This window comes from Dasypus novemcinctus, chromosome 12, assembly GCF_030445035.2.
Source record: "Dasypus novemcinctus isolate mDasNov1 chromosome 12, mDasNov1.1.hap2, whole genome shotgun sequence".
NCBI lineage: Eukaryota > Metazoa > Chordata > Mammalia > Cingulata > Dasypodidae > Dasypus > Dasypus novemcinctus.
This window is the reverse complement of record NC_080684.1, coordinates 106,744,441-106,764,631: the sequence shown is the minus strand read 5'-3', so window position 1 is coordinate 106,764,631 and position 20,191 is coordinate 106,744,441. Positions and strand designations below refer to the sequence as shown.

Genomic DNA, 20,191 nt, shown 5'->3' with positions numbered 1-20,191 from the left:
CTGAGTCAAGGTGCCATATGGCCTCCTTAGCAAAACTGGTGAGACATGTACATGTGGGTTGGGCTGGCTTGCTTTCTTTCTCTCTCTCTCTCTTTCTCTTTCTCCCCCTGTCTTCATTCTCTTTTTCTTTTTCCTTTAATGCAACCAGAAATTTCTGCTAGCCATAGACTCAGTAATCTTGGGGAAAACCTAGTCCATGTGTATATACACAAATGGATAAGTTTATTTTTGAGTTTTGTGCTATTTTGACCTCTAAATTACCTAGTTGGTTTTCTTTATGAAGGTTAGTCAACATGCTTATTCAAGGAATGAGAAATATCAAATTATTTTTTATCCCTTGAAATTAGTCATCTGTCATATCTCATAACTTTTCTATGCCCCCTTTATTATTCTTCTATGCTCTTATTTTATATCTTTTGACTTAAGAAAACTAAATATTCAAGGACATAATAAAATCGATAGAGTGCACGCTATGTGCTATGTCTTAACCTAGGTACTGAGAATACAGAGGCAAATATGAAGAATTCTGCCCTCAGCTCTCATTCTACTGGGACTGGAAGGTAAGAAAGAGATGACAGTAGTCTACGTGAAGTTCTTTGAAAGATGTAAACACACAGTGCCTAGGAGAGGTACCAAGAAGACCAGGAAAGGCTTCCAATGAGAGGTGAGATGGTAATTAAATCTTGAGGGGAAACTAGGAGTGTGTGCATCGGAAAGGCATGAAGGCAAAAGACATTTATATCGATAAACTTAACATTACAGCATTTGCACTCTTCCTACTTGAGTGGTTCAAAATGAACTAAATACAGTTAGCTTTACTGTATCATCTGTAGTTGCAGCACTAAGCCCAGAGCCTGGCACATGGCATCTGTACAGTAAATAAATGAACAAATTCCGTGCAAGAACAATTTAGTAGCTTTTGAATAGTTATTATTGACTGGCTCTCTGTCAGCATAAGTGAGAGTCTCAGTGCAGGCACTGGCTCCTCACTGTTCTAACATTTACTATGTACCCAAGATGGGTCAGGCACCATGCCAGGAAACAGCATAAAGAAGGCAGTCCCTGCCCTAAAGGAAGTCACCATTTAGTAGAAAGAAAGACATAAAAAGATCATTTCATTATGAAATGAAGAATCTATAATCAATAAATAAAGCCTAATTCAAAAAACAAAGTATATATCTCCGTATACCAGAAACTGAATGGTAACATTCAGCCATAATCACATCTGAAATCAAAGAGTCCAACATGTGCAGAATGGCCAGAGGCAGCCTGCCAGGGTGAAGGGGATGAAACACTCCTTATATCCTGTGGAGATCAGAGCCACTATGTGAAAGCCAGCAGTGGACAGGATCCCTGCACCTGCAAGAAAGAAAAGAGCCCTGTGGACATGGTTGGCACCATGTCAGGAGTATGCCAGAAGAGTATCACAGACAGAACCTGATCCATGATGCTTGACAGCGTAGGGACCAGATATGCCATATCCCCACGGTCACTATGATATAAATCATCAATATCGGATTTTAGATTAGAGTCACTGGGGAACGGGTGGAGAAAAATATAAAACCATTATTTCCCCAAGAAGGGAAAATATCACAAACCTCTCCAGGCAAGTCAGCAAACTACAGATTCAAAGAGAAAAGCTGACACTAAGCAGGACTGGCCCCTCTGTTCAGCACTCCCAGTGACCCACCTGCAGAATCTGTATTTCTAGCCCCACATCTCTAAGCTGGGCGGGAATAAGAACACTTCGTTCAGAGGGCACAGTAAGGGTCCCAGTGTACCTCAAACTCTATACAGTGACCACTTTGGGATCCTCACACCAGCAGGTCAAGAAATTTTCTCTATTGGCAGGGTTAATCAACCCTGATCATCATGAAGAATAGGGAGGAGGAGATCTGGGATTTGGGGGTTCCCTGGAATGTCTCTTGGTACTTCCACACCTTGTAGTAAACAGGAAGAGGCAACTGCAGCAGCTACAGGCTGACCAGAGTAAAGCCTAGCTAAGGTGCTGGCCCAGAGTAAGAAATCTGGAATGAATGGTAGTAAGAGATGATTATCCCTTACGGCTTCAGGACAGGCTGTAGCCTGTTTCACCAACACCCCTGCCTTAGGTCTTTTCTTTTAGACTGCAACTAGTCCTACCTTGAAGCATGAGTTAGAGTGGGTAGTATCTGGCAAAAGCAGATGTAGCGGTTTGTTATTATTGATGAATTCCCAAAAGAAATATTGGATTATGTTTGTAAACTGGTCTTTTCCTCTGGGCATATGTGAGATTATATTGGATTCAGAGGTTTACTTGCAGAGGTTTACTTGACTACTAATCAAGTAAACCTCTTGTGTCAGGGCAGCATTGAGTCCCTGCCCCTTGGTGGGTGGAGACTCACAAATAAAAGACATGGCAAAGGACAGAGTGGAGGGTTTTGGATGTCGGAGTATGGATGCTGGAGTGTGATGCTGAAGCCTTAAGCTGGAGCCCCGGTAAGTAAGCTCACAGAAGAAAGAGAAGCAAGCCCCAGGAAGAGAGGAACCCTGAGCCCAGGAAGAAGGAAGCCCTGGGGAGAGGAACTCTGGATCCAGAGAAAAGACAGACCCTGGAAGAGAGGAACCCAGGAAGCCTGAACCCTTGCAGACATCGGCAGCCATCTTGCTCCAACATGTGGAAATAGACTTTGGTGAGGGAAGTAACTTATGCTTTATGGCCTGGTATCTGTAAGCTCCTACCCCAAATAAATACCCTTTATAAAAACCAACAGATTTCAGGTATTTTGCATCAGTACCCCTTTGACTGACTAATACAGCAGGTCTAAGCAATAGAAGGGCAGGCTATAAAAATGCTGGTGATGGGCCACAGCCCATCCCTTTGGCCTTACTAGTTAATGACCACAGGGGCAATTCTCAACCAGTAGGCAACAAATTAATAGATAAATCACTCAGCCACACCCTCTCCAGAGGGATAATGCAGAACAGTTCCTCAGAGATCCCACGTGGAAGTGAGCCCCACTGGCCCAAAGCAGTTATCAGTTCAATAAGGCGTCCTTATATTTGTTTTCTCTTCTTTCCTGACTACTAACTCCCATTATTTCAAAACCCTGATTGCTGGGCATCACCTCTAATTAAACTACAGGCACCCAAGTCCTTGCCTCAGATTCTGCTCTAAGTGAAAAAATAAACTAAGATTCACATACACCAGGAGACACACATAACGACAGTCTCCACAGCGCTGTCTGCATCAGTAGAAAAAGGGGTAGATAGTTGTGATGTATTCTTACGTTGGTATGCTTGTCTACAGTTCAAATTAATAATTTAGTTCTCTCTTTATGAATATTGATAGCACTCAAAAACGTTCAATGAAAAAGGTAAGCTGCAGAACATATAGCATAAAACAAATGGCATACCACTTATCTAAAATTTTTTAAACAATATATCTTTAGGAACAGAAAGATAACTGCTTCTGGATAAGAAGGGAGAAGAATGGGATTAGAGAATGAAACACAAACATGGTAGACAGCCTTCAGGAGGGCTCCTGATGCCCCCCACACCTCACACTCGTGTATGGAGCCCTCTCCTGCAACCATAACATATGGCAGTAGTATCAGTGCATCACCTCCATCACTCCCTTGAGGAAAAGCCAGCCGCCATGTCCTAAGCAGCCCTGGAGAGGTCCACTAGGTGAGGAACTGAACCACCCACTAACAGCCACATGGGAGCCCAAAGTGCAGCCTCCTGCCTGTGTCAGGCCTTCGGGTGCCTGCAGCCCCAGGAGAGACCCCAAGCCAGGCCCACCCAGCTCAGCTGCTCCCAATTCCTGGTCTTCATGAACTCTGTGAAATCATAAAGGGTGGGGGCTTTAAGTTGCTAACTTGTGGGTTAATTCATTCTCTTACATTAATAGCGTCAGCAATGTTTTAGATTTTGAGAAAACAAGACAAGATTTTAGTATTTGTTGATATTGCAGGTGAAATCCATGGGAACTTGCTGCTATTATTACCCATTTTACCAATGAAAAAACTGAGGTTCAGAAAGGTTAAAATATTTGCCAAAGTTTATACAGCTAGTCAATTATTCAGATCTGAGATGGATGCCTCTGAAGCCTTTTTCCCCTGAAAATACCCTGGCAACCATACCCCTTAAACATAGAACACAACTTTTACCCCAAAAAGTTCCTTCTTGCTCTCTTCCAGTCAATCCCCCCTCTCCTTTGATAACCACTGTTCAGCTATAGATCGTAATACACAAATATTTACTTTGCCTACTGTACAACTTCAAATAAGTAAAATCATACAGTATGTATGCCTTTTGTCTGAGATTCAGCCACATTTTTGCATGTACCAGTGGTTCGTTCACTTTAACTGCCAAGATTCCCAATGACGGATATAAGCTGTTTCCAGTATTTGCTATTATGAATAAAGCCACTAAGAATATTCTTGTCAAGTATGTATGTTTTCTGTTATTGTTGTTTGTTTCTAGGCTCATAGATGAAGGTTACATTTAACTTAAAAATTAAAAAAACAAAACAAAACCTGGCAAAATGTTTCCCAAAGCAGCTGTACCATTTACACTCATACGAGCAGCGTTATGAGTGCTGCAGCTGCTCCATACCCTTGCCAAAACGCAGTGCTGGCAGCTGTTTTAATTTCAGCCGTTCTAATGGGTAAGCAGTAGCATCTTGCTGTGGTTTTAAATTACACTCCCCTAATAATTAATGATGTTGAGCACTGGTGTTTACTGATCATTTATGTATCTTCCCTGGTTAAGCATACTTCTTTGCTAAAAAAAATTGTCTCTCTGAGTACAGAAGAAAACCAAGTGCACACAAAGAGTCATAAGCTATACTATGCAAAGAGCAGTAATTCCACAAGAATTTTTTAAGAACCTACTACACAGAGGTGAACGTGATATACTCATTTTTTATGTTTTTTTCTTTATTAGAGACATAATGGTTTATAGAATAATCATGCATGAAATACATGATTCCCATGCATTACCCTATTATTAACACCTTATATTGGTGTGGAACATTTATTACAATTGATGAAGGCACATTTTTATAAGTGTACTATTAACTATAGTATATGGTTGCCCTTAGGGATCAGTTTGTATGGCACAGTTCCATGGAATTTTTTAAAGTGTTTGTTCTGTTACCATACCTAACATTTCCCCTTTTAACCAAATTCAGATATATATTTCAGTGATGTTAATTATGCTCAAAATTTTGGGCTACCATCACTACCATCCATCATCAAAACATTCCCATCGTTCCAATTAGGAACTCTGTACATTTTAAGTCTCAACTTCCCATTCCCTATTCTCAACCTGTCCCCTAGTAACCTAGATTCCATATTTTGACTCTAGGAGTTTGCTCATTCTAATTAGTCATATCAGTGAGATCATACAATATTTATCCTTTTTTGTCTGGTTTATGTCACTCAATTTGATGTCTTCACAGTTCATCCACGTTGTCACATATATCAGGACTTCATTCCTTTTGCCCACTTTAAGTTTTTGAGATGGAGAAGCAATAACACATCTGTTTAAATAAGTATGAGAAGAATTTATTGATAGTACCTAAATGTTACATTATTTCATGAGTACAAGAGTCAAAACATAATCTCCCTAAAGAAATGAATAAATTATTGAGCAGCACTGTCCCACAAAACTTTCTGCAATGATGGAAACATTCTATACCTATGCTGTCCAATATAACAGCTACGAGCCTCATGTGGCTACTGAGCACTTGAAATGTGGCTAGCGCAACTGAGAAATTGAATTCTTAGTTTTCATTAACATTCATTAATTTCAATTTAAATAGTTTATGTACTTAGTGGCTACTTATGGGACAGCAATGGTATAGAGCATGGCAGCTAATTCACACTTAATGCCATACTTTACCTGGGGAGTCTGAATAGGTCTTAGAGATATGTCATAAAGGAAAGGAAAGGGTTGGGAAATATAACCTGTGGGAAAAGGCCAAAAATACAGTTTAATGTATTTGTATCTTATCTTCTTCTAGAAAGGATTCAATATGACTTACAAAGTCACAACCAGCAAGAAAAATCACTTATTAAATAAATGTGGAAATGCAATTATCTATAGTGAATAAAAGATATAGAACAATTTAAAACATGTGAGAAGGAATTATCTTCCAGAGGAAAAAACAGCTTAGGCTTATCTTAATACTGATGTTTTGTGACAATAAGCAATTTTATAAAGGATTTTTAGTAACTAAGATACTCTTCAGGAAGGAGGTTAAAAAAATAGGTTTAATCCAGAGCATAGAGAATTTAGATTGGTGTTTTAATGATTTATTGCTGCATAACAAATTATCCCACAACTTAGAAATGTGCAACAAACAATAAACATTTATTATTTTCACGGACCTGAGGGTCAGGGATGTGGGAGCAGCTTGGGGAGTTGCTTTAACTCAGGGTCTCTCAGGAGGCTGCACAAATGGGTGGTGCTGCAGTCATCACAACATTTGACTGGGACTGAATCTGCTTCCAAGATTCACAGGGCTGTGGGCAAGTATTTTAGTTTCTTGGGCTGCTCGAGGAAATATCAACGCAATGGGTTGGCTTAAACACTGGAAATTTCTTAGCTCACAGCTCTGAGGCTAGGAAAAGTCCAAATCAAGGCAATGCTTTCTTCCCAAAGACGGGCATTCTGGGGCTGGCTGCTGGTGTCCTTGGTCCTAGGCTCCTCTGTCACATGGCAGTCCCTCCTGGCCTCTCCCTTGTCTTCCCACTTCCGCTGATGTTCAGCTTCTGACTGCTTCCTCTGGCTTTCTCATTCTCTGTCTTAATTTCATTCTCTAATAAAAGACTCTAATAATAGAATTAAGACCCACTCTGATTGAGGTGGGCCACACCTTAAATGAAATAATCTCATCATGAAAAGGGTCCTACTCACAATGGGTTCACACCCACAGGAACGGATTAAGTTGAAGAATTATGTTTTCTGGGGTACATAGAGCTCCAAGCACCAGATCAGGAGCCTCAGTCTCTCACCACATGGCTATGTGGTGCTGCATGGCTATGTGGTGCTGCCTATGGCTGTTCAAGAGTCCTCATGACATGGTAGCTAGCTTCCTCAGAGTGAGTGATCCAAGAGAGAATGCACAGAGAAAGCTGCAATGCCCTTTGTTTCTATTTTTATTTTTAGTTACTAGGACTGGGGACTGAACCCGGGACCTTGAATGTGGGAAGCCAGCACTCAACCACTGAGCCATATCACCTCCCCTGAGTTGGATCTTCCACTTACTTGTTTTGTTTTGTTTTTAGGAGGCACCAGGGACCAAACCCAGGAGCTCCCATATGGGAAGCAAGCACTCAATGGCTTGAGCCACATCCACTCCCAGTGCAATGCCTTTTTTACTTCGTCTCAGAAGGCATACATTGTCACTTCCACCGTATTCTGTTCTTCAGAGGCAAGGGCTGAGGAATTAAGCTCCTCATCTTGAAACAGGAGTATCAAAACATTTGTGGAATATATTTAAAACCACAAAGAGGTGTAAGAGGGAAGTGGACTTGGCCCAATGGATAGGGCGTCCGCCTACCACATGGGAGGTCCGCGGTTCAAACCCCAGGCCTCCTTGACCCATGTGGAGCTGGCCCATGTGGAGCTGGCCCATGCGCAGTGCTGATGCGCTCAAGGAATGCCGTGCCACGCAGGGGTGTCCTCACGTAGGGGAGCCCCACGCGCAAGGAGTGCGCCCCGTAAGGAGAGCCGCCCAGCACAAAAGTGCAGCCTGCCCAAGAATGGCGCTGCACACACGGAGAGCTGACACAAGATGTCGCAGCAAAAAGAAACACAGATTCCCGGTGCCGCTGATAAGGATAGAGGTGGTCACAAAAGAACACACAGCGAATGGACACCGAGAGCAGACAATGGGGAGGGGGGTAGAGAAGGGGAGAGAAATACTTTAAAAAACAGTAAATCTTTAAAAAAAAAAAAAAAAAAGACAGAGATTTAAGAGTTTCCTCTTATTTGGCTGTGGCTAAAATCTGTAATAAGATCCTGGGATTCTTTTCCCTGAAAATTCTAAAAATCACAATAAATTATCATCTCCCTGAAATAGATTCAGTCGCTTTCTATAAGGGAGGAGACCAAACACACTGGGTTATCACTCACAGCTGCTTTATTTTAATAGCAGGTGCTAAATTAATGCCAAATACCATATATAAACTTCTCACAATAATCCTGCAAAGTGGCTATTATCATTCCCCCCCCTTTTTTTAAAGATTTATTTATTTATTTCTCTCCCCTTCCCTCCCACCCCGCACCCTGCCCCGGTTGTCTGTTCTCTGTGTCTATTTGCTGCATCGTCTTCTTCGTCCGTTTCTGTTGTTGTCAGAGGCACTGGGAATCTGTGTTTCTTTGTTGCGTCATCTTGCTGTCAGCTCTCCGTGTGTGTGTGGTGCCATTCCTGGGCAGGCTGCACTTTCTTTCGCGCTGGGCGGCTCTCCTTACGGGGCACACTCCTTGCGCATGGGGCTCCCCTACATGGGGACACCCCCGCGTGGCAGGGCACTCCTTGCGCACATCGGCACTGCTCATGGGCCAGCCCCACATGGGTCAAGGAGGCCCGGGGTTTGAACCGCGGACCTCCCATGTGGCAGACGGATGCCCTAACCACTGGGCCAAGTCTGCTTCCCTCGTTCCCCTTTTCGAGATGAGAAACATTAAATCCAGAGAGATTAAGCCAGGATTCATGTTCGGATCTACAAAGTTGCAATGCCACTGCTCGTCTTACTATGTAACATTCTATTATTCTAGCTTCCACAAACAAGTCTGTTTTGTCACATGAAACACATGGGAAGAACCTCAAAATACATTATTTCATCTACAATTCTTATTTTCTGTTTCACCAATTAGTTCTTACTTTCCTCAGCCTGTTTTCTGTTTTTAACCTTGGTGTTTCTATTTGCTTCATTTTTAATCTCACCCAGCTCTTGGCATTTTGGCCCATCCCCCTTCCAGGCCTATCTGCATTCCTGTTCACACTGGACTATAGCACTAGGCACTTCTAGGAGTGCCTATATATAGGAAACTTATAGAAGGAGACCCCACAAGGAAAAACACTGGATCTTAGAAGTGTCAAGAACCTCCCCTCAGAGCAGCTGGAGTCTGGTCCAAACCCCATACTTTGCAGAGGAACAGCTAGTGATTTAACCAACCACACACAGAGCAGTGGCAGGACCAGGACCCACAGCCTGTTCTTGTAAACCCGCAAGAGCTCTCTGCATCCCATGAATGCACATCAGTTCACCCTCCCTGGTCTCCAAATCCCACCTAGGAGCAAGGACACTGCACTAGGGGCACTTGAGCCAAGTCTGAGAAGCACCCTCATTTCCTAACTCTCCCCCAACAATCCAACTGATCCCTGAGCCAGTCCATGTAACCTTGTAACATTCAATATTTATTTACTTAGCCAATTTTCTCCTTCAAATGGGCTTCTACAGCAGCTTCTTAAAGGTCCCCTTGCCTCCTGTCTCATTCTAATTTATCCCCCACACTGGCAGCCGAAGAGAAGTTTCTAATATAATATTCCAATCTTATCATGTCACTCCCTTGAGAAAACAGTCTCACAATGGACCAAGCCAAGAAAGGCCTTTTAAACTGGCTAAGGGCTTGGATTTTATCTTATAGGTTATAAAAATATCTATTATGTACTAGACATCTTTGCCACCTTATTTCATTAAATCTTTTCAATGGCTCTGTAAAATCAATATATGGCCCCCTGGTACATACTAGTCTTTCCGGTTAGCCTCCTTACCTGTACCCCAAGCAGCTGAAGTAATCTAATGCCCTTCCTGGCCCTCCAATCCATCCAACAGATCCTTGTGTCCCTCAGGGCCACCACCTCTTCTTGTACAGACCTCCATTACAATTCACTTGTTTACACATCAACTTCCCTAACACGCTGGATAAAATAAGTGAAACTGCCACATTCACCTTTGCACCCCTGGCCCCTAGCAAAGAGGCTGCTTCATAGTAGATGCCCAATAAAGGGCTGATGACCAGATTATACACTAAAATGAGAGTCCACAATGGAAAAGACAGACTTAAGTATTAAGTCAATGAATAGTTATATAATGTCGTATTAACAACAACATAACTATAATAATATTATCCTCATTAAAGAGAAAATTGGGGACCAGAGAGAAACTGAATTAAAGCAAACACATCCCGGCTGAAGACTTGACATACTTCATATTTTTACATGCTTTATTTCTTCACCCCTTTGCACAATCCAGCAATGAAGCTGTGCGTTATACTCCCATTTTGGAAGTGAGAAACGGCCCGATAATGCACAGCTTTGTAGGGCAAGGAGCCCAGGAACCAAGGCTAGGTCTGTCGGACTCCAGCGCATCTTCTTTTTGCCTCGCAACCCTGCCTCTCCGTGGCGGAACCACTACAAAAGCCTGCCTCCGTCACTCGGGATGGCGAAGCCCGGGCTCCGTCGATAGAACAGAGCTCCCATCCCGACCTCCACTGAGTCACTGCTCCTCACGCAACTTCCTCCCTCCTCGCCCGGATGGCGGCCTCTCGCTTCCGGCCGACGGGAAACGCCTTTGGCCGCAGGGGCCGCGTCGTTCCCGCACCAGCCAGGGCCGACCACGCTGCCAGTTAATCAGAGCCACAGCGTGGCCCCGGGCTCTCCTGGCGACGGCTCTCCCCGCTTCCGCCCTGCTCCGCCCCGGTGCTGGCGGCTGGGGAGCAAGGGTCACCCCCTAAGGCCCCGTGGGAACCAGCGCAGCTCCGGCGGTGCCCGAGGACCTGCGCGGCGACGACGCGAGGCCCGCGGCCGCGCCGCCCCCTTCCGCCGAGCCGGGGCCCCGGGCCGCGCCCGTCGTCCCACCGCCCGCGGCGCCGGGGCCTTACCGGTTGCGCGGCTCTTTGAAGAGCGCCGTCAGCGCTCTGAGGGCCTCCAGGTCCTGGATGGGCGCCGGCACCATGACGCCAGACAAGCGGGCGGGTGGCTGCCTGGGCACCGCCATCTTGCCGCTCGCAGCGCTCGCCCGAGCCGGGAGCAGGAGGAGGAGGAGAGGCCGAGCCGCGGCGGGAGCCGGAGAGCGCCCAGGGCACACGCCCGGTCTCGCCTGGAGCGGGAGGAGGCGACGCCGCGACGGCGGGAGGGGGCGCCGGCGGAAGTCCCGCCTGAGGAGAGGGGGCGCCGGCGGAAGTCAGGCCCGAGGGGAGGGGGCGCGGGGCGGAAGTCAGGCCTTGAGGGTGAGGGCTCCCGGCGCGGGGCAGGCCTGAGGGGAAGGGGCCCGTGGGGCTGAAGTTCACCCCCAGAGGGGTAGCTGCCGGCCTGAGGCGGTCCCCGACCGTAAGGGTAGCTGAGGACAAAGGGAGCCCCCCCAAGGGAAAGGACGGAGACCTAGACCCTGTGGTTGAAGGGGTGGACGGGGCCCCCAAACCTGGAACCTGCCTGTCTCCAGCTTGTCTGTCCCAGAGCCTGAGGGCTCAGTTCACAACGCTTCATGGATGGCTTTCTGAGTACCAGGTGCTGAGGGCGAGAGAATACATTGCTCCAGCCCATTCAGGGTTTAAAATACAATTAGAACCCCAAAAGCTAAGTTCCACAGCATTAGGGTGAGAATTGTTTTTCACTGAGGCAAGTGACTATTACTTTTTACAGGATCAGACAAGGCTTCTCGGGCTGGTGTCGGTAACTCACATTTTTTTTCCATCTGCCCTAATCATATCATATATAACTTGGTTTGGTTTCAAGACATTGTTGCCAAGCCCTGTGCTAGGCGCTAGAGATACAAAAAAAATCAATAAAAGATGATCCCAACACTGAAGAAACTCAGACTGAGAGAGATAGATGTACATATTTGATGTACAAATTGCCGTGGGACCATGTAAATACACACATACACCTTACATACTTATGTGCACTTTGCTATATAATATTTTAAAACACGAACACCACCAGTTAGAGTATGCAGGAGAAAAGAGTCAGGGACAAGGAAGTTAGCATTCGATCTCAACCATTCAATTGACAAATAGTTTTGATTGCCTACTATATACTGGGCATTAGATCACCTAGCAGTGCCCAAGGTAATTCAAAATGTTTAACAGCTCTTAGGCTAACAGGACAGAATCACCCAATGAACTTGAGGATGAGGGAATAGTAAAAAATATATATTACCAGCATCAAGACCTTAACCTTTCATTTTCTATCCATAAATGTAAAACAAAAGTAACTACTCTGATTCTTCCAGAAAACGTTCCCCATAATATTCTAATTTCTTTCCTGGAATACTGCAATATGCTCCTAACTGGTCTCCTGTTCTTACTTCCCTACATTCTAGATCCTTTAGAAATATAAATCAACACTTAACTCTGATCAAATCCTGTCACTCCATTTCCATTTCACGCTGAGCAAAAGCCAAAATTCTTCCAAAGCAAAGCCCCCAAATGATCTGCCTCTCCCCTTATACCCTTTGGCCAAATCTAGGAGTTTCTTTCTCTTCCATTGTGCTTCAGCCACATTGGCCAACTTGTCACACTCCACCAGGCAAAGAACACTCCTGCCTCAGAACTTTGCACCTGCTATTCCTTACTTCATTTAAATACCTTCCCAAATGACCTCATAATGAGGCTCCCTGATCGATCTATTTACAATTATAGCATACCACCCAAATTCCTGACCCCCTTCCCTATTTATTTTTCTCCATAGCATTTGCCACACTCTATGTTATGTAGTTGTGTTCATTGGGTGATTCCCCCTACCAGAACATAAGCTTCATGAGGGCAGTTTGGTCTATTTTGTTTACTTTAGATCTCCAGAACCTAGAAACAGACCAAGTATGTGTAAGAGCTCAATAAATACTATTAAGTGAATGAACAAAGAATATTTTAATATATTTTCACAGAGAAGAAAGGAAATAGGCCTTCAGAATAATTATAACAACCCTGAAAATACAGACAAGAACTAGGATGAAAAGGAGGAAAGATGAAGAAAAATATATAAAGGAGAAGATTTTTCGAAAGAGAGACATTGCCAGGACAAACAAAAAGTAGGACATGTATGAGAAACAGAAGGAAATTAAAATGGTCGAATAGTGGGTATTATTGGTGGCCCAGATCAACTAGAGGATTTCAACTATGTCTGAACTGACAGAACCAAGTTAATATTTCACTTAGACTAAATGGAATTTTTTTGTTACAGAACTATTTGCTCTTAGATGAACCAGAGGAACATGCCACGATTAAACTTCAGATGAAATTTATGTTATAAACTTTGTCTCTTGAGCATGTCACAGGAGAACTCATGGATCAGCCATGAGTCAATAAATAAGAAAGTAGTAAAAGAAAAAAGGAAAGCAGAGGAGAAGAGTAGGAGAGATGCAAGGCAAAAACATATTTGGACCAAAGTGCATATGGTTTTGGGAAAGAAAAGAGGAAATAAGTGCATACCAGTAAACAGAATGGAAGATGAATAGCAGATGAGTAGAAAAGTTCTTGTTTGTGCTGGCACTTCTATTTAAAACATACTCCCTACCATCCCTTCCAGGATTCTCTCTCTAGAAGGTTATGTCATGTACTACCAACTCCACAAAACCTCATGTTGCAATCAGGAAAAGCTCTCCTCAGTTTATACCTTTCTTTTGACACTGACTCTGCATAGTTAGACTTGCACTGTGGGCATGTGTGTGCCCATCCTTCCAAATCTGAGCTCCTTCAAGGTAGGGACTTGATCTTCCTCAGTGCTTTGTGGTTGGAATTAATGCCATGATACTTGTTGAACTGAAAACTTCGGGAATTGAGAAAAAGGACAAAGAAATAACAGAACAGCATAACAAATAAGAGCAGAAGTTGGCAAGCTCCTATCTATGAGCCAAATCTGGCCTACTCCCTATTTTTGTAAATAAAATATATAGGAAACAGTCATGCTCATTCCTTTACATATTGTCTATGGCTGCTTTGATGCTGCGACAGCATGGTAGAGTAGTTTCGTCAAAGACAACATAGCCTACAAAACCTAAACTCTCTACTATTTTGCCCTTTATAGAAAAGATTTGCCAACCTCTGATTAAGGACTTGGATGTTGGAGAATTGGACCTGAAGGGTATCAGGAATGAAAGAAAGAGAAAAGGGAGAAGGAAACAAAGAGAAAGAACGAGAGAGCTGGGATGGGGGGTCTGCGAGTAATGACTCCACAGACAACTTTATTGTTTACAAGGGGCTCTCTATATACCCCAGTGTATGTAACAAGAAGCAGGCGTACGTAGCCTACGTGCCAGTAAGCATAAACACATAGCGTACGTGACATCAAGCAGCAACACATATTAACTATCAGCATTACCCATAGTCTAAGGAATTTTAAAAAATCTTATCTCAAGTTACAAAGTCTAAGTGTTCTATTCACTACAAAAGGTATGTGCTCATCTTTTCTTTCAGCCTTTAGCAGCTTCATCCCATTTGCCGGGAACTCTTAATTACAGCATTCCTTAGGTTGCAAGCATAGCCATGGAGACAGCACTAGCATGGAGACAGCACGTCTCTCCTTGAGAGGCCACTGTGCCTCAGTTTCCAACATCTCCCCCTTTTTGTTTTTCTTGAGGTGACCATGCCTATCTTAGGTTGCCCTCCTCTGAGAGTCTTACCCATCCTTGACTACCAGCCAAGCTCTTCAACTTGAGGAAATTACTGAAGTGCTTTTGCTAGCACCAGATTATTTGCATGTCCCATGGCTGTTACGCTTTGCAATTTTCTTTGAAAGCACTGTCCAGCTATAGGCGAGAATCATGAGCAACAGAACAAATATGATTAACACTATTCCCTGACGCTGACAGGAAATGCTGTGATTTCCACCAACTAACTGGGTTAAATTTTGTAATATGTGAAATCATATCTGAGAAAATATCCTTATCATCGGCTACATGAATTTGATTTTGAGACATTTCTAATATTTTTCTTTGTAATTCCATTATTTCCAGAGAGAGATTACTTTTATGGCCTAGCAAATGATTCTTAAATTTTCCCCATTCTATATCAGATGAATTATAGGCAAGAGGAGCAATACAAAAGTTGCTTTCATTCCAATCACATTTCAGTCCCCTTAAGTTTAAACTATACAATTCATCTCCAATATGCAAAACAGCAGATTTTAAATCATCAACCCAATTATTTGACTGTTTATCAACGTGCTTTTGGCTATGCCACAAATCACTAGCATTTTTATGCCAATCATGCACGTAGCGTTGAGTCTGTACTTTCAAGTAAAGCTACCATAGCAGTAGCAGCAGCTGTAATAATTCCAATTTACTCTCTTTCATTTCAAATTTACTTATGGGCTTAGGAAATATAGTGATTTTATCTTTATCTCCTTCAGACTGCAAAGGATCTAAAGCTGCCGCTACCTGGTGGCATAAGGCCCATACTGATAATGGAATGAATTCCCTATTTTGATATGCTCTTTGTAAAGCTTTCATTACACATCTCCACTGTTTCAAATTTAAAACATTACGCCCCTGAGGCTGAAGCCAGCAACAATGCTTTTGTATTAAAGCAAACGGTTCTTTTAACTCACGACTTTTTACAGGCACCCCACTAACTTTCAGTAAAGTTTCTAACGTGAATATGCTTCCACACGTCCCATTTGATTACCCATTACCCTGATGACTTCGCAGAAAATGTTAACTTACTTAAAAGAAGACTCGAGTCACACTGCTTTGGACGTCACACGACCCTTGATGAGGTTTTTTCCGCGGTTCCCGAAACTGATTTGGAAGACTCACTACCTTCTTCCGGCCCCACACTGGGCGCCAGATGTTGGAGATTTGAACCTGAAGGGTATCGGGAATGAAAAAGAGAAAAGGGAGAAGGAAACAAAGAGAAAGAACGAGAGATCTGGGATGGCGGGTCTGCGAGTAATGACTCCACAGACAAATTTATTGTTTACAAGGGGCTCTCTATATACCCCAGTGTATGTAACAAGAAGCAGGCATACGTAGCCTACGTGCCAATAAGCATAAACATAGCATACGTGACATTAAGCAGCAACACATATTAACTATCAGCATTACCCATAGTCTAAGGAATTTTTAAAAATCTTATCTCGAGATACAAAGTCTAAGTGTTCTATTCACTACAAAAGGTATGTGCTCATCTTTTCTTTCAGCCTTTAGCAGCTTCATCCCATTTGCCGGGAACTCTTAATTACAGCATTCCTTAGGTTGCAAGCATAGCCATGGAAACAGCACTAGCACGGAGACAGCACGTATCTCCTTGAGAGGCCACTGTGCCTCAGTTTCCAACACTTGGACTCTGGAATCACACAGACCTGGATATTGTGAATCCTAGTTTCATCTCTTAGCATCTGACCTTGGACAAGTAATAATCTCTTTATGCTTTTTTTTTTTTTTTAATTTGTAAAATGGAATCATAATAGTACCTACTTCATTGACTGTGGGGAGGGTTCATGGGGACATTCTATGTCAATTCAGTGTGGGCAATACATTGAGCTCAGCTCAATTAACGTTAATATTGAACTATGTGCAGCAGGAAAGTGAGTGAGTAGGAGGGTAAAGAGGACAAGGAGGTAGAAAGCTGTTCAATAGTTGGGGAAATTAGAAACAGTAGGGAATTGGTAGGAAATTGTGGGTAGGTTCCACATATAATTGGGGGAAGCGGACTTGGCCCAGTGGTTAGGGCGTCCGCCTACCACATAGGGGGTCCTTGGTTCAAACCCCGGGCCTCCTTGACCCATGTGGAGCTGGCCCACGTGCAGCGCTGATGCGCGCAAGGAGTGCCCTGCCACGCAGGGGTGTCCCCCGCGTAGGGGAGCCCCACGTGCAAGGAGTGCACCCCGTAAGGAGAGCCGCCCAGCGTGAAAGAAAGTGCAGCCTGCCCAGGAATGGCGCCGCCCACACTTCCCCTGCAGCTGACGACAACAGAAGCGGACAAAGAAACAAGACGCAGCAAATAGAGACAGAGAACAGACAACGGAGGGGGGGGGGATTAAATAAATAAATAAATCTTTTAAAAAATAAAAAAAAAGATTGAATTCTGTTGTTACTGGTAATAGTTGCATTACAAGGAACAACAATTTCTATATAATTCTTAAAGTTATGAACCTAATTCCTTATGATGGGAAGCGGATTTGGTGCAACTGATAGAGTACTCTCCACATGGGAGGTCCAGGGTTCAAACCCAGGGCCTCCTGACCTGCGTGATGAGCTGGCCCATGTGCTGTGCTGATGCGCGCAAGGAGTGCCCTATCACACAGGGGTGTCCCCCGCATAGGGGAGCCCCACATGCAAGGAGTGCGCCCCGAAAGGAGAGCCGCCCCGCGCGACAAAAGCGCAGCCTACCCAGGAGTGGCGCTGCACACATGGAGAGCTGACGAGCAAGATGATGCAACAAAAAGAGACACATTCCTGGTGCCACTGACAAGAATACAAGTGGACACAGAAGAACACACAATGAATGGACACAGAGAGCAGACGACTGGGGGTGAGGGAGAGAAACAAATAAAAAATAAATCTTTAAAAAAACTTTTTAAATTCCTTATGATGCTACCAATCCATTTTTAATGTTATTTTTTCATATTTTTATTTCAATGTAGTCCACATTTATTGAATAGCTATCATGGTATATATTAAAATCTAGTAATACAAAGATAAATAAGATATTACCTTATCAAGAAGTTCTTAGTCTATTAAAATAATACAGAAACAGAAACATCTACTGATGATAAAATGTAGTAAATATTACAGAAAAAGATGTGCAAAGCACTAGAGAGCAGGAGAGGTGAAGAAAGACTACTCTGAAGAGAAGACATCTGAGTTGAATATTAAATGACTAGATGAGCACAAGGTAGACAAAAGTTGGAAGCACATCTGAGAAAATGGAGCATCAGAAAATGGCCTAACTCTTCTGCCCCTTTTATTTGAACCTATAATTAGCACTATACTCCTTAAATATATGCCCCAGAAACTTAAATCTTTGGTCTGTTCATATGCCAGGTGAGCCCTGAATCTCAGCAGAGTTGCAACACCTACTCTCCAGTTCATCAGACTCACCTAGGACAACTAACAAAAGGAGGATGATGGACCATGCCAATCACAGAAAACAGGAAGTACCTACAACTGTAAGCAAGACAGTTCCTTCCATCTACCCCGTGGGATCTAAGCCCCCTCTCAATCAGAAACAGAGTAGGCATCACCATCCCTAAATCCTCAAGATTGAGAATGAACAAACATAAGGGGGAATGCAACTAATAATAAGTAGACTTATTATTCTAACAATGGAAGAATCTGAATCATTGCTATAAAGGCAGCCACCAGAGGTTCTAAGGGAAGGAAGAGGGAAGAATAGGTATAACTGGGAGCATATTGGGGACATTGGAATTGTCCTGCATGACATTGCAATGACAGATACAGGCCATTATACATTTTGTCAAAACCTATAAAATTGTGCACTGCAAATGTAAACTATAAACTGTAGACCATGGTTAGTGGCAGTGCTTCAATATATGTTCATCAGTTGTAACAAATGTACCACACTAATGAAGGATGTTGTTAATGAGGGAAGGTGGAGGAGTAGGAGGGTATGGGGTATATGGGAATCCCCTATGTTTTTGTTGTAACATTTATGTAATCTAAAGCTTCTTTAAAAATAAAATACATTTTAAAATGGCCTAAGACCACTTGGTTTTATACATGCATGCTACCAAACACAGAGGAAAAATATAGTCCATGTCTTATACAAGAAGTTTCAAGAAATGGAAAAAGTTTCACTTCTGGTACTGTCAGGCTATGATATTTAAAGCTAACCTCTAAATGAGAAAAAGTTAAAAAAAAAAAAGGGATAAAATTTTTTAAAACCTCCCTTTCACCTAGTAGATCCTGGCATCCAAAACGCTTTGAAATTATGGCAGACTCAAAATTATTTTTGCACTTAGACTTATGGCAGAAACAAATGAAAACCATCTTTGGAGGAAAGTAACATCCTAGGCATCAAATTAGTCCTACGAATAATTCTCACTTACAATGACCAAGACAAAAATAACTAAGGTCTACAAAAAAAGAAAACACTACGAGAAAAACCAGTAAAAGCAACATACAACAGGAACTGACGCACACGGACTTCAGATATTAGAATTATCAAATAAGGACAATAAAACAACATTGTTCACTATGTTAAAAAGAAAAGAACTTTCAAAAATCCAAGAAAGAAACTGAAATATAAAAAGTGAAATAGCATGTTTATTAGAGTATATAGAAATTCTAGAACTGAAAAAAATAGTACAGTAAGAACTCCCGTCTACCACACAGGAGGCTCACAGTTTGATTCCCTGGGCCTCCTGGTGAAGGCAAGCTGGCCCACATGGTGAGCTGGCCCGAACAGAGAGCTGACCCATGCAGAAGTGCTGATGCAGCAAGATGACACAACAAAAGGAGACACAGAGGAGAAACAATGAGACACAGCACACTAGGGAGCTGAGGTGGCTGGCACAAGAGAATGAGCACCTCTCTCTCTCTGGAAGGTCCCAGGGTCAATACCCATGCTGCCTAAAGAGAAGACAAGCAGACACAGAAGAACACACAAATGGACATAGAGAGAAGACAAGGGGGGTGGGTAAAAAAAAATCTTAAAAAAAAAAGGCCACTTTTGTGGGCACAGACCCGAGTATCTCCCATCTGAGGACTCCATCCTTGTGACTTAAATTTTCCAGCACCAAGATCACAGAAGCCTGAGAGTCAGAAAAGAAGGTAAATCCATAGAACATCAGAAAAGAAGGGAAATCAATTCAGAACACCTATAAAGGTCACAATTACATTGCATAAAGTGAGCTCTACTAAGTCAATCAGTATCAAGTAACATTCAGATAGTAACATTCCTTTATACTCAGTCTGAACTTGGAATTCCTCCACTGGTTTTGACATCGCTGGTATTGAATCCTAAATTAGAAAACATCTGACAGAAAGCTTTGGAAGAGAAATTTACAAATGCCATGCTGAATGGAACCATCATTGAGAACTGGTTTAATCCAATGCTATGCAAAGTGTACTTTTTGAATCACTTCATCACCAGAACTGAAGTTTTACTTCTGGGTAAGATGGGCAAAGGTTTTATCAGAAGACCCGTATACCCGTACCCCATATGGACATAATACAAAAAAAGTCATTATTTGAGAGTGAACAAAGGCAGACAGACTCTGATGAGGAATATG

At 43.0% G+C, this 20,191-nt stretch overlaps 1 protein-coding gene across 1 annotated transcript in view; it reads right to left on the bottom strand.

The window, feature by feature from the left end:
• ATXN10 (ataxin 10) overlaps positions 1 to 11,191 on the bottom strand; it is a 262,209-nt gene extending 251,018 nt beyond the window's left edge. Inside the window, exon 1 of the mRNA XM_058308930.2 lies at positions 10,882 to 11,191. Within this exon, the coding sequence (XP_058164913.1) occupies positions 10,882 to 10,997 (116 nt within the window). The 5' untranslated portion in view covers positions 10,998 to 11,191. The remainder of the gene's footprint in view (positions 1 to 10,881) is intronic.
• Between the last annotated feature and the right edge of the window lie 9,000 nt (positions 11,192 to 20,191).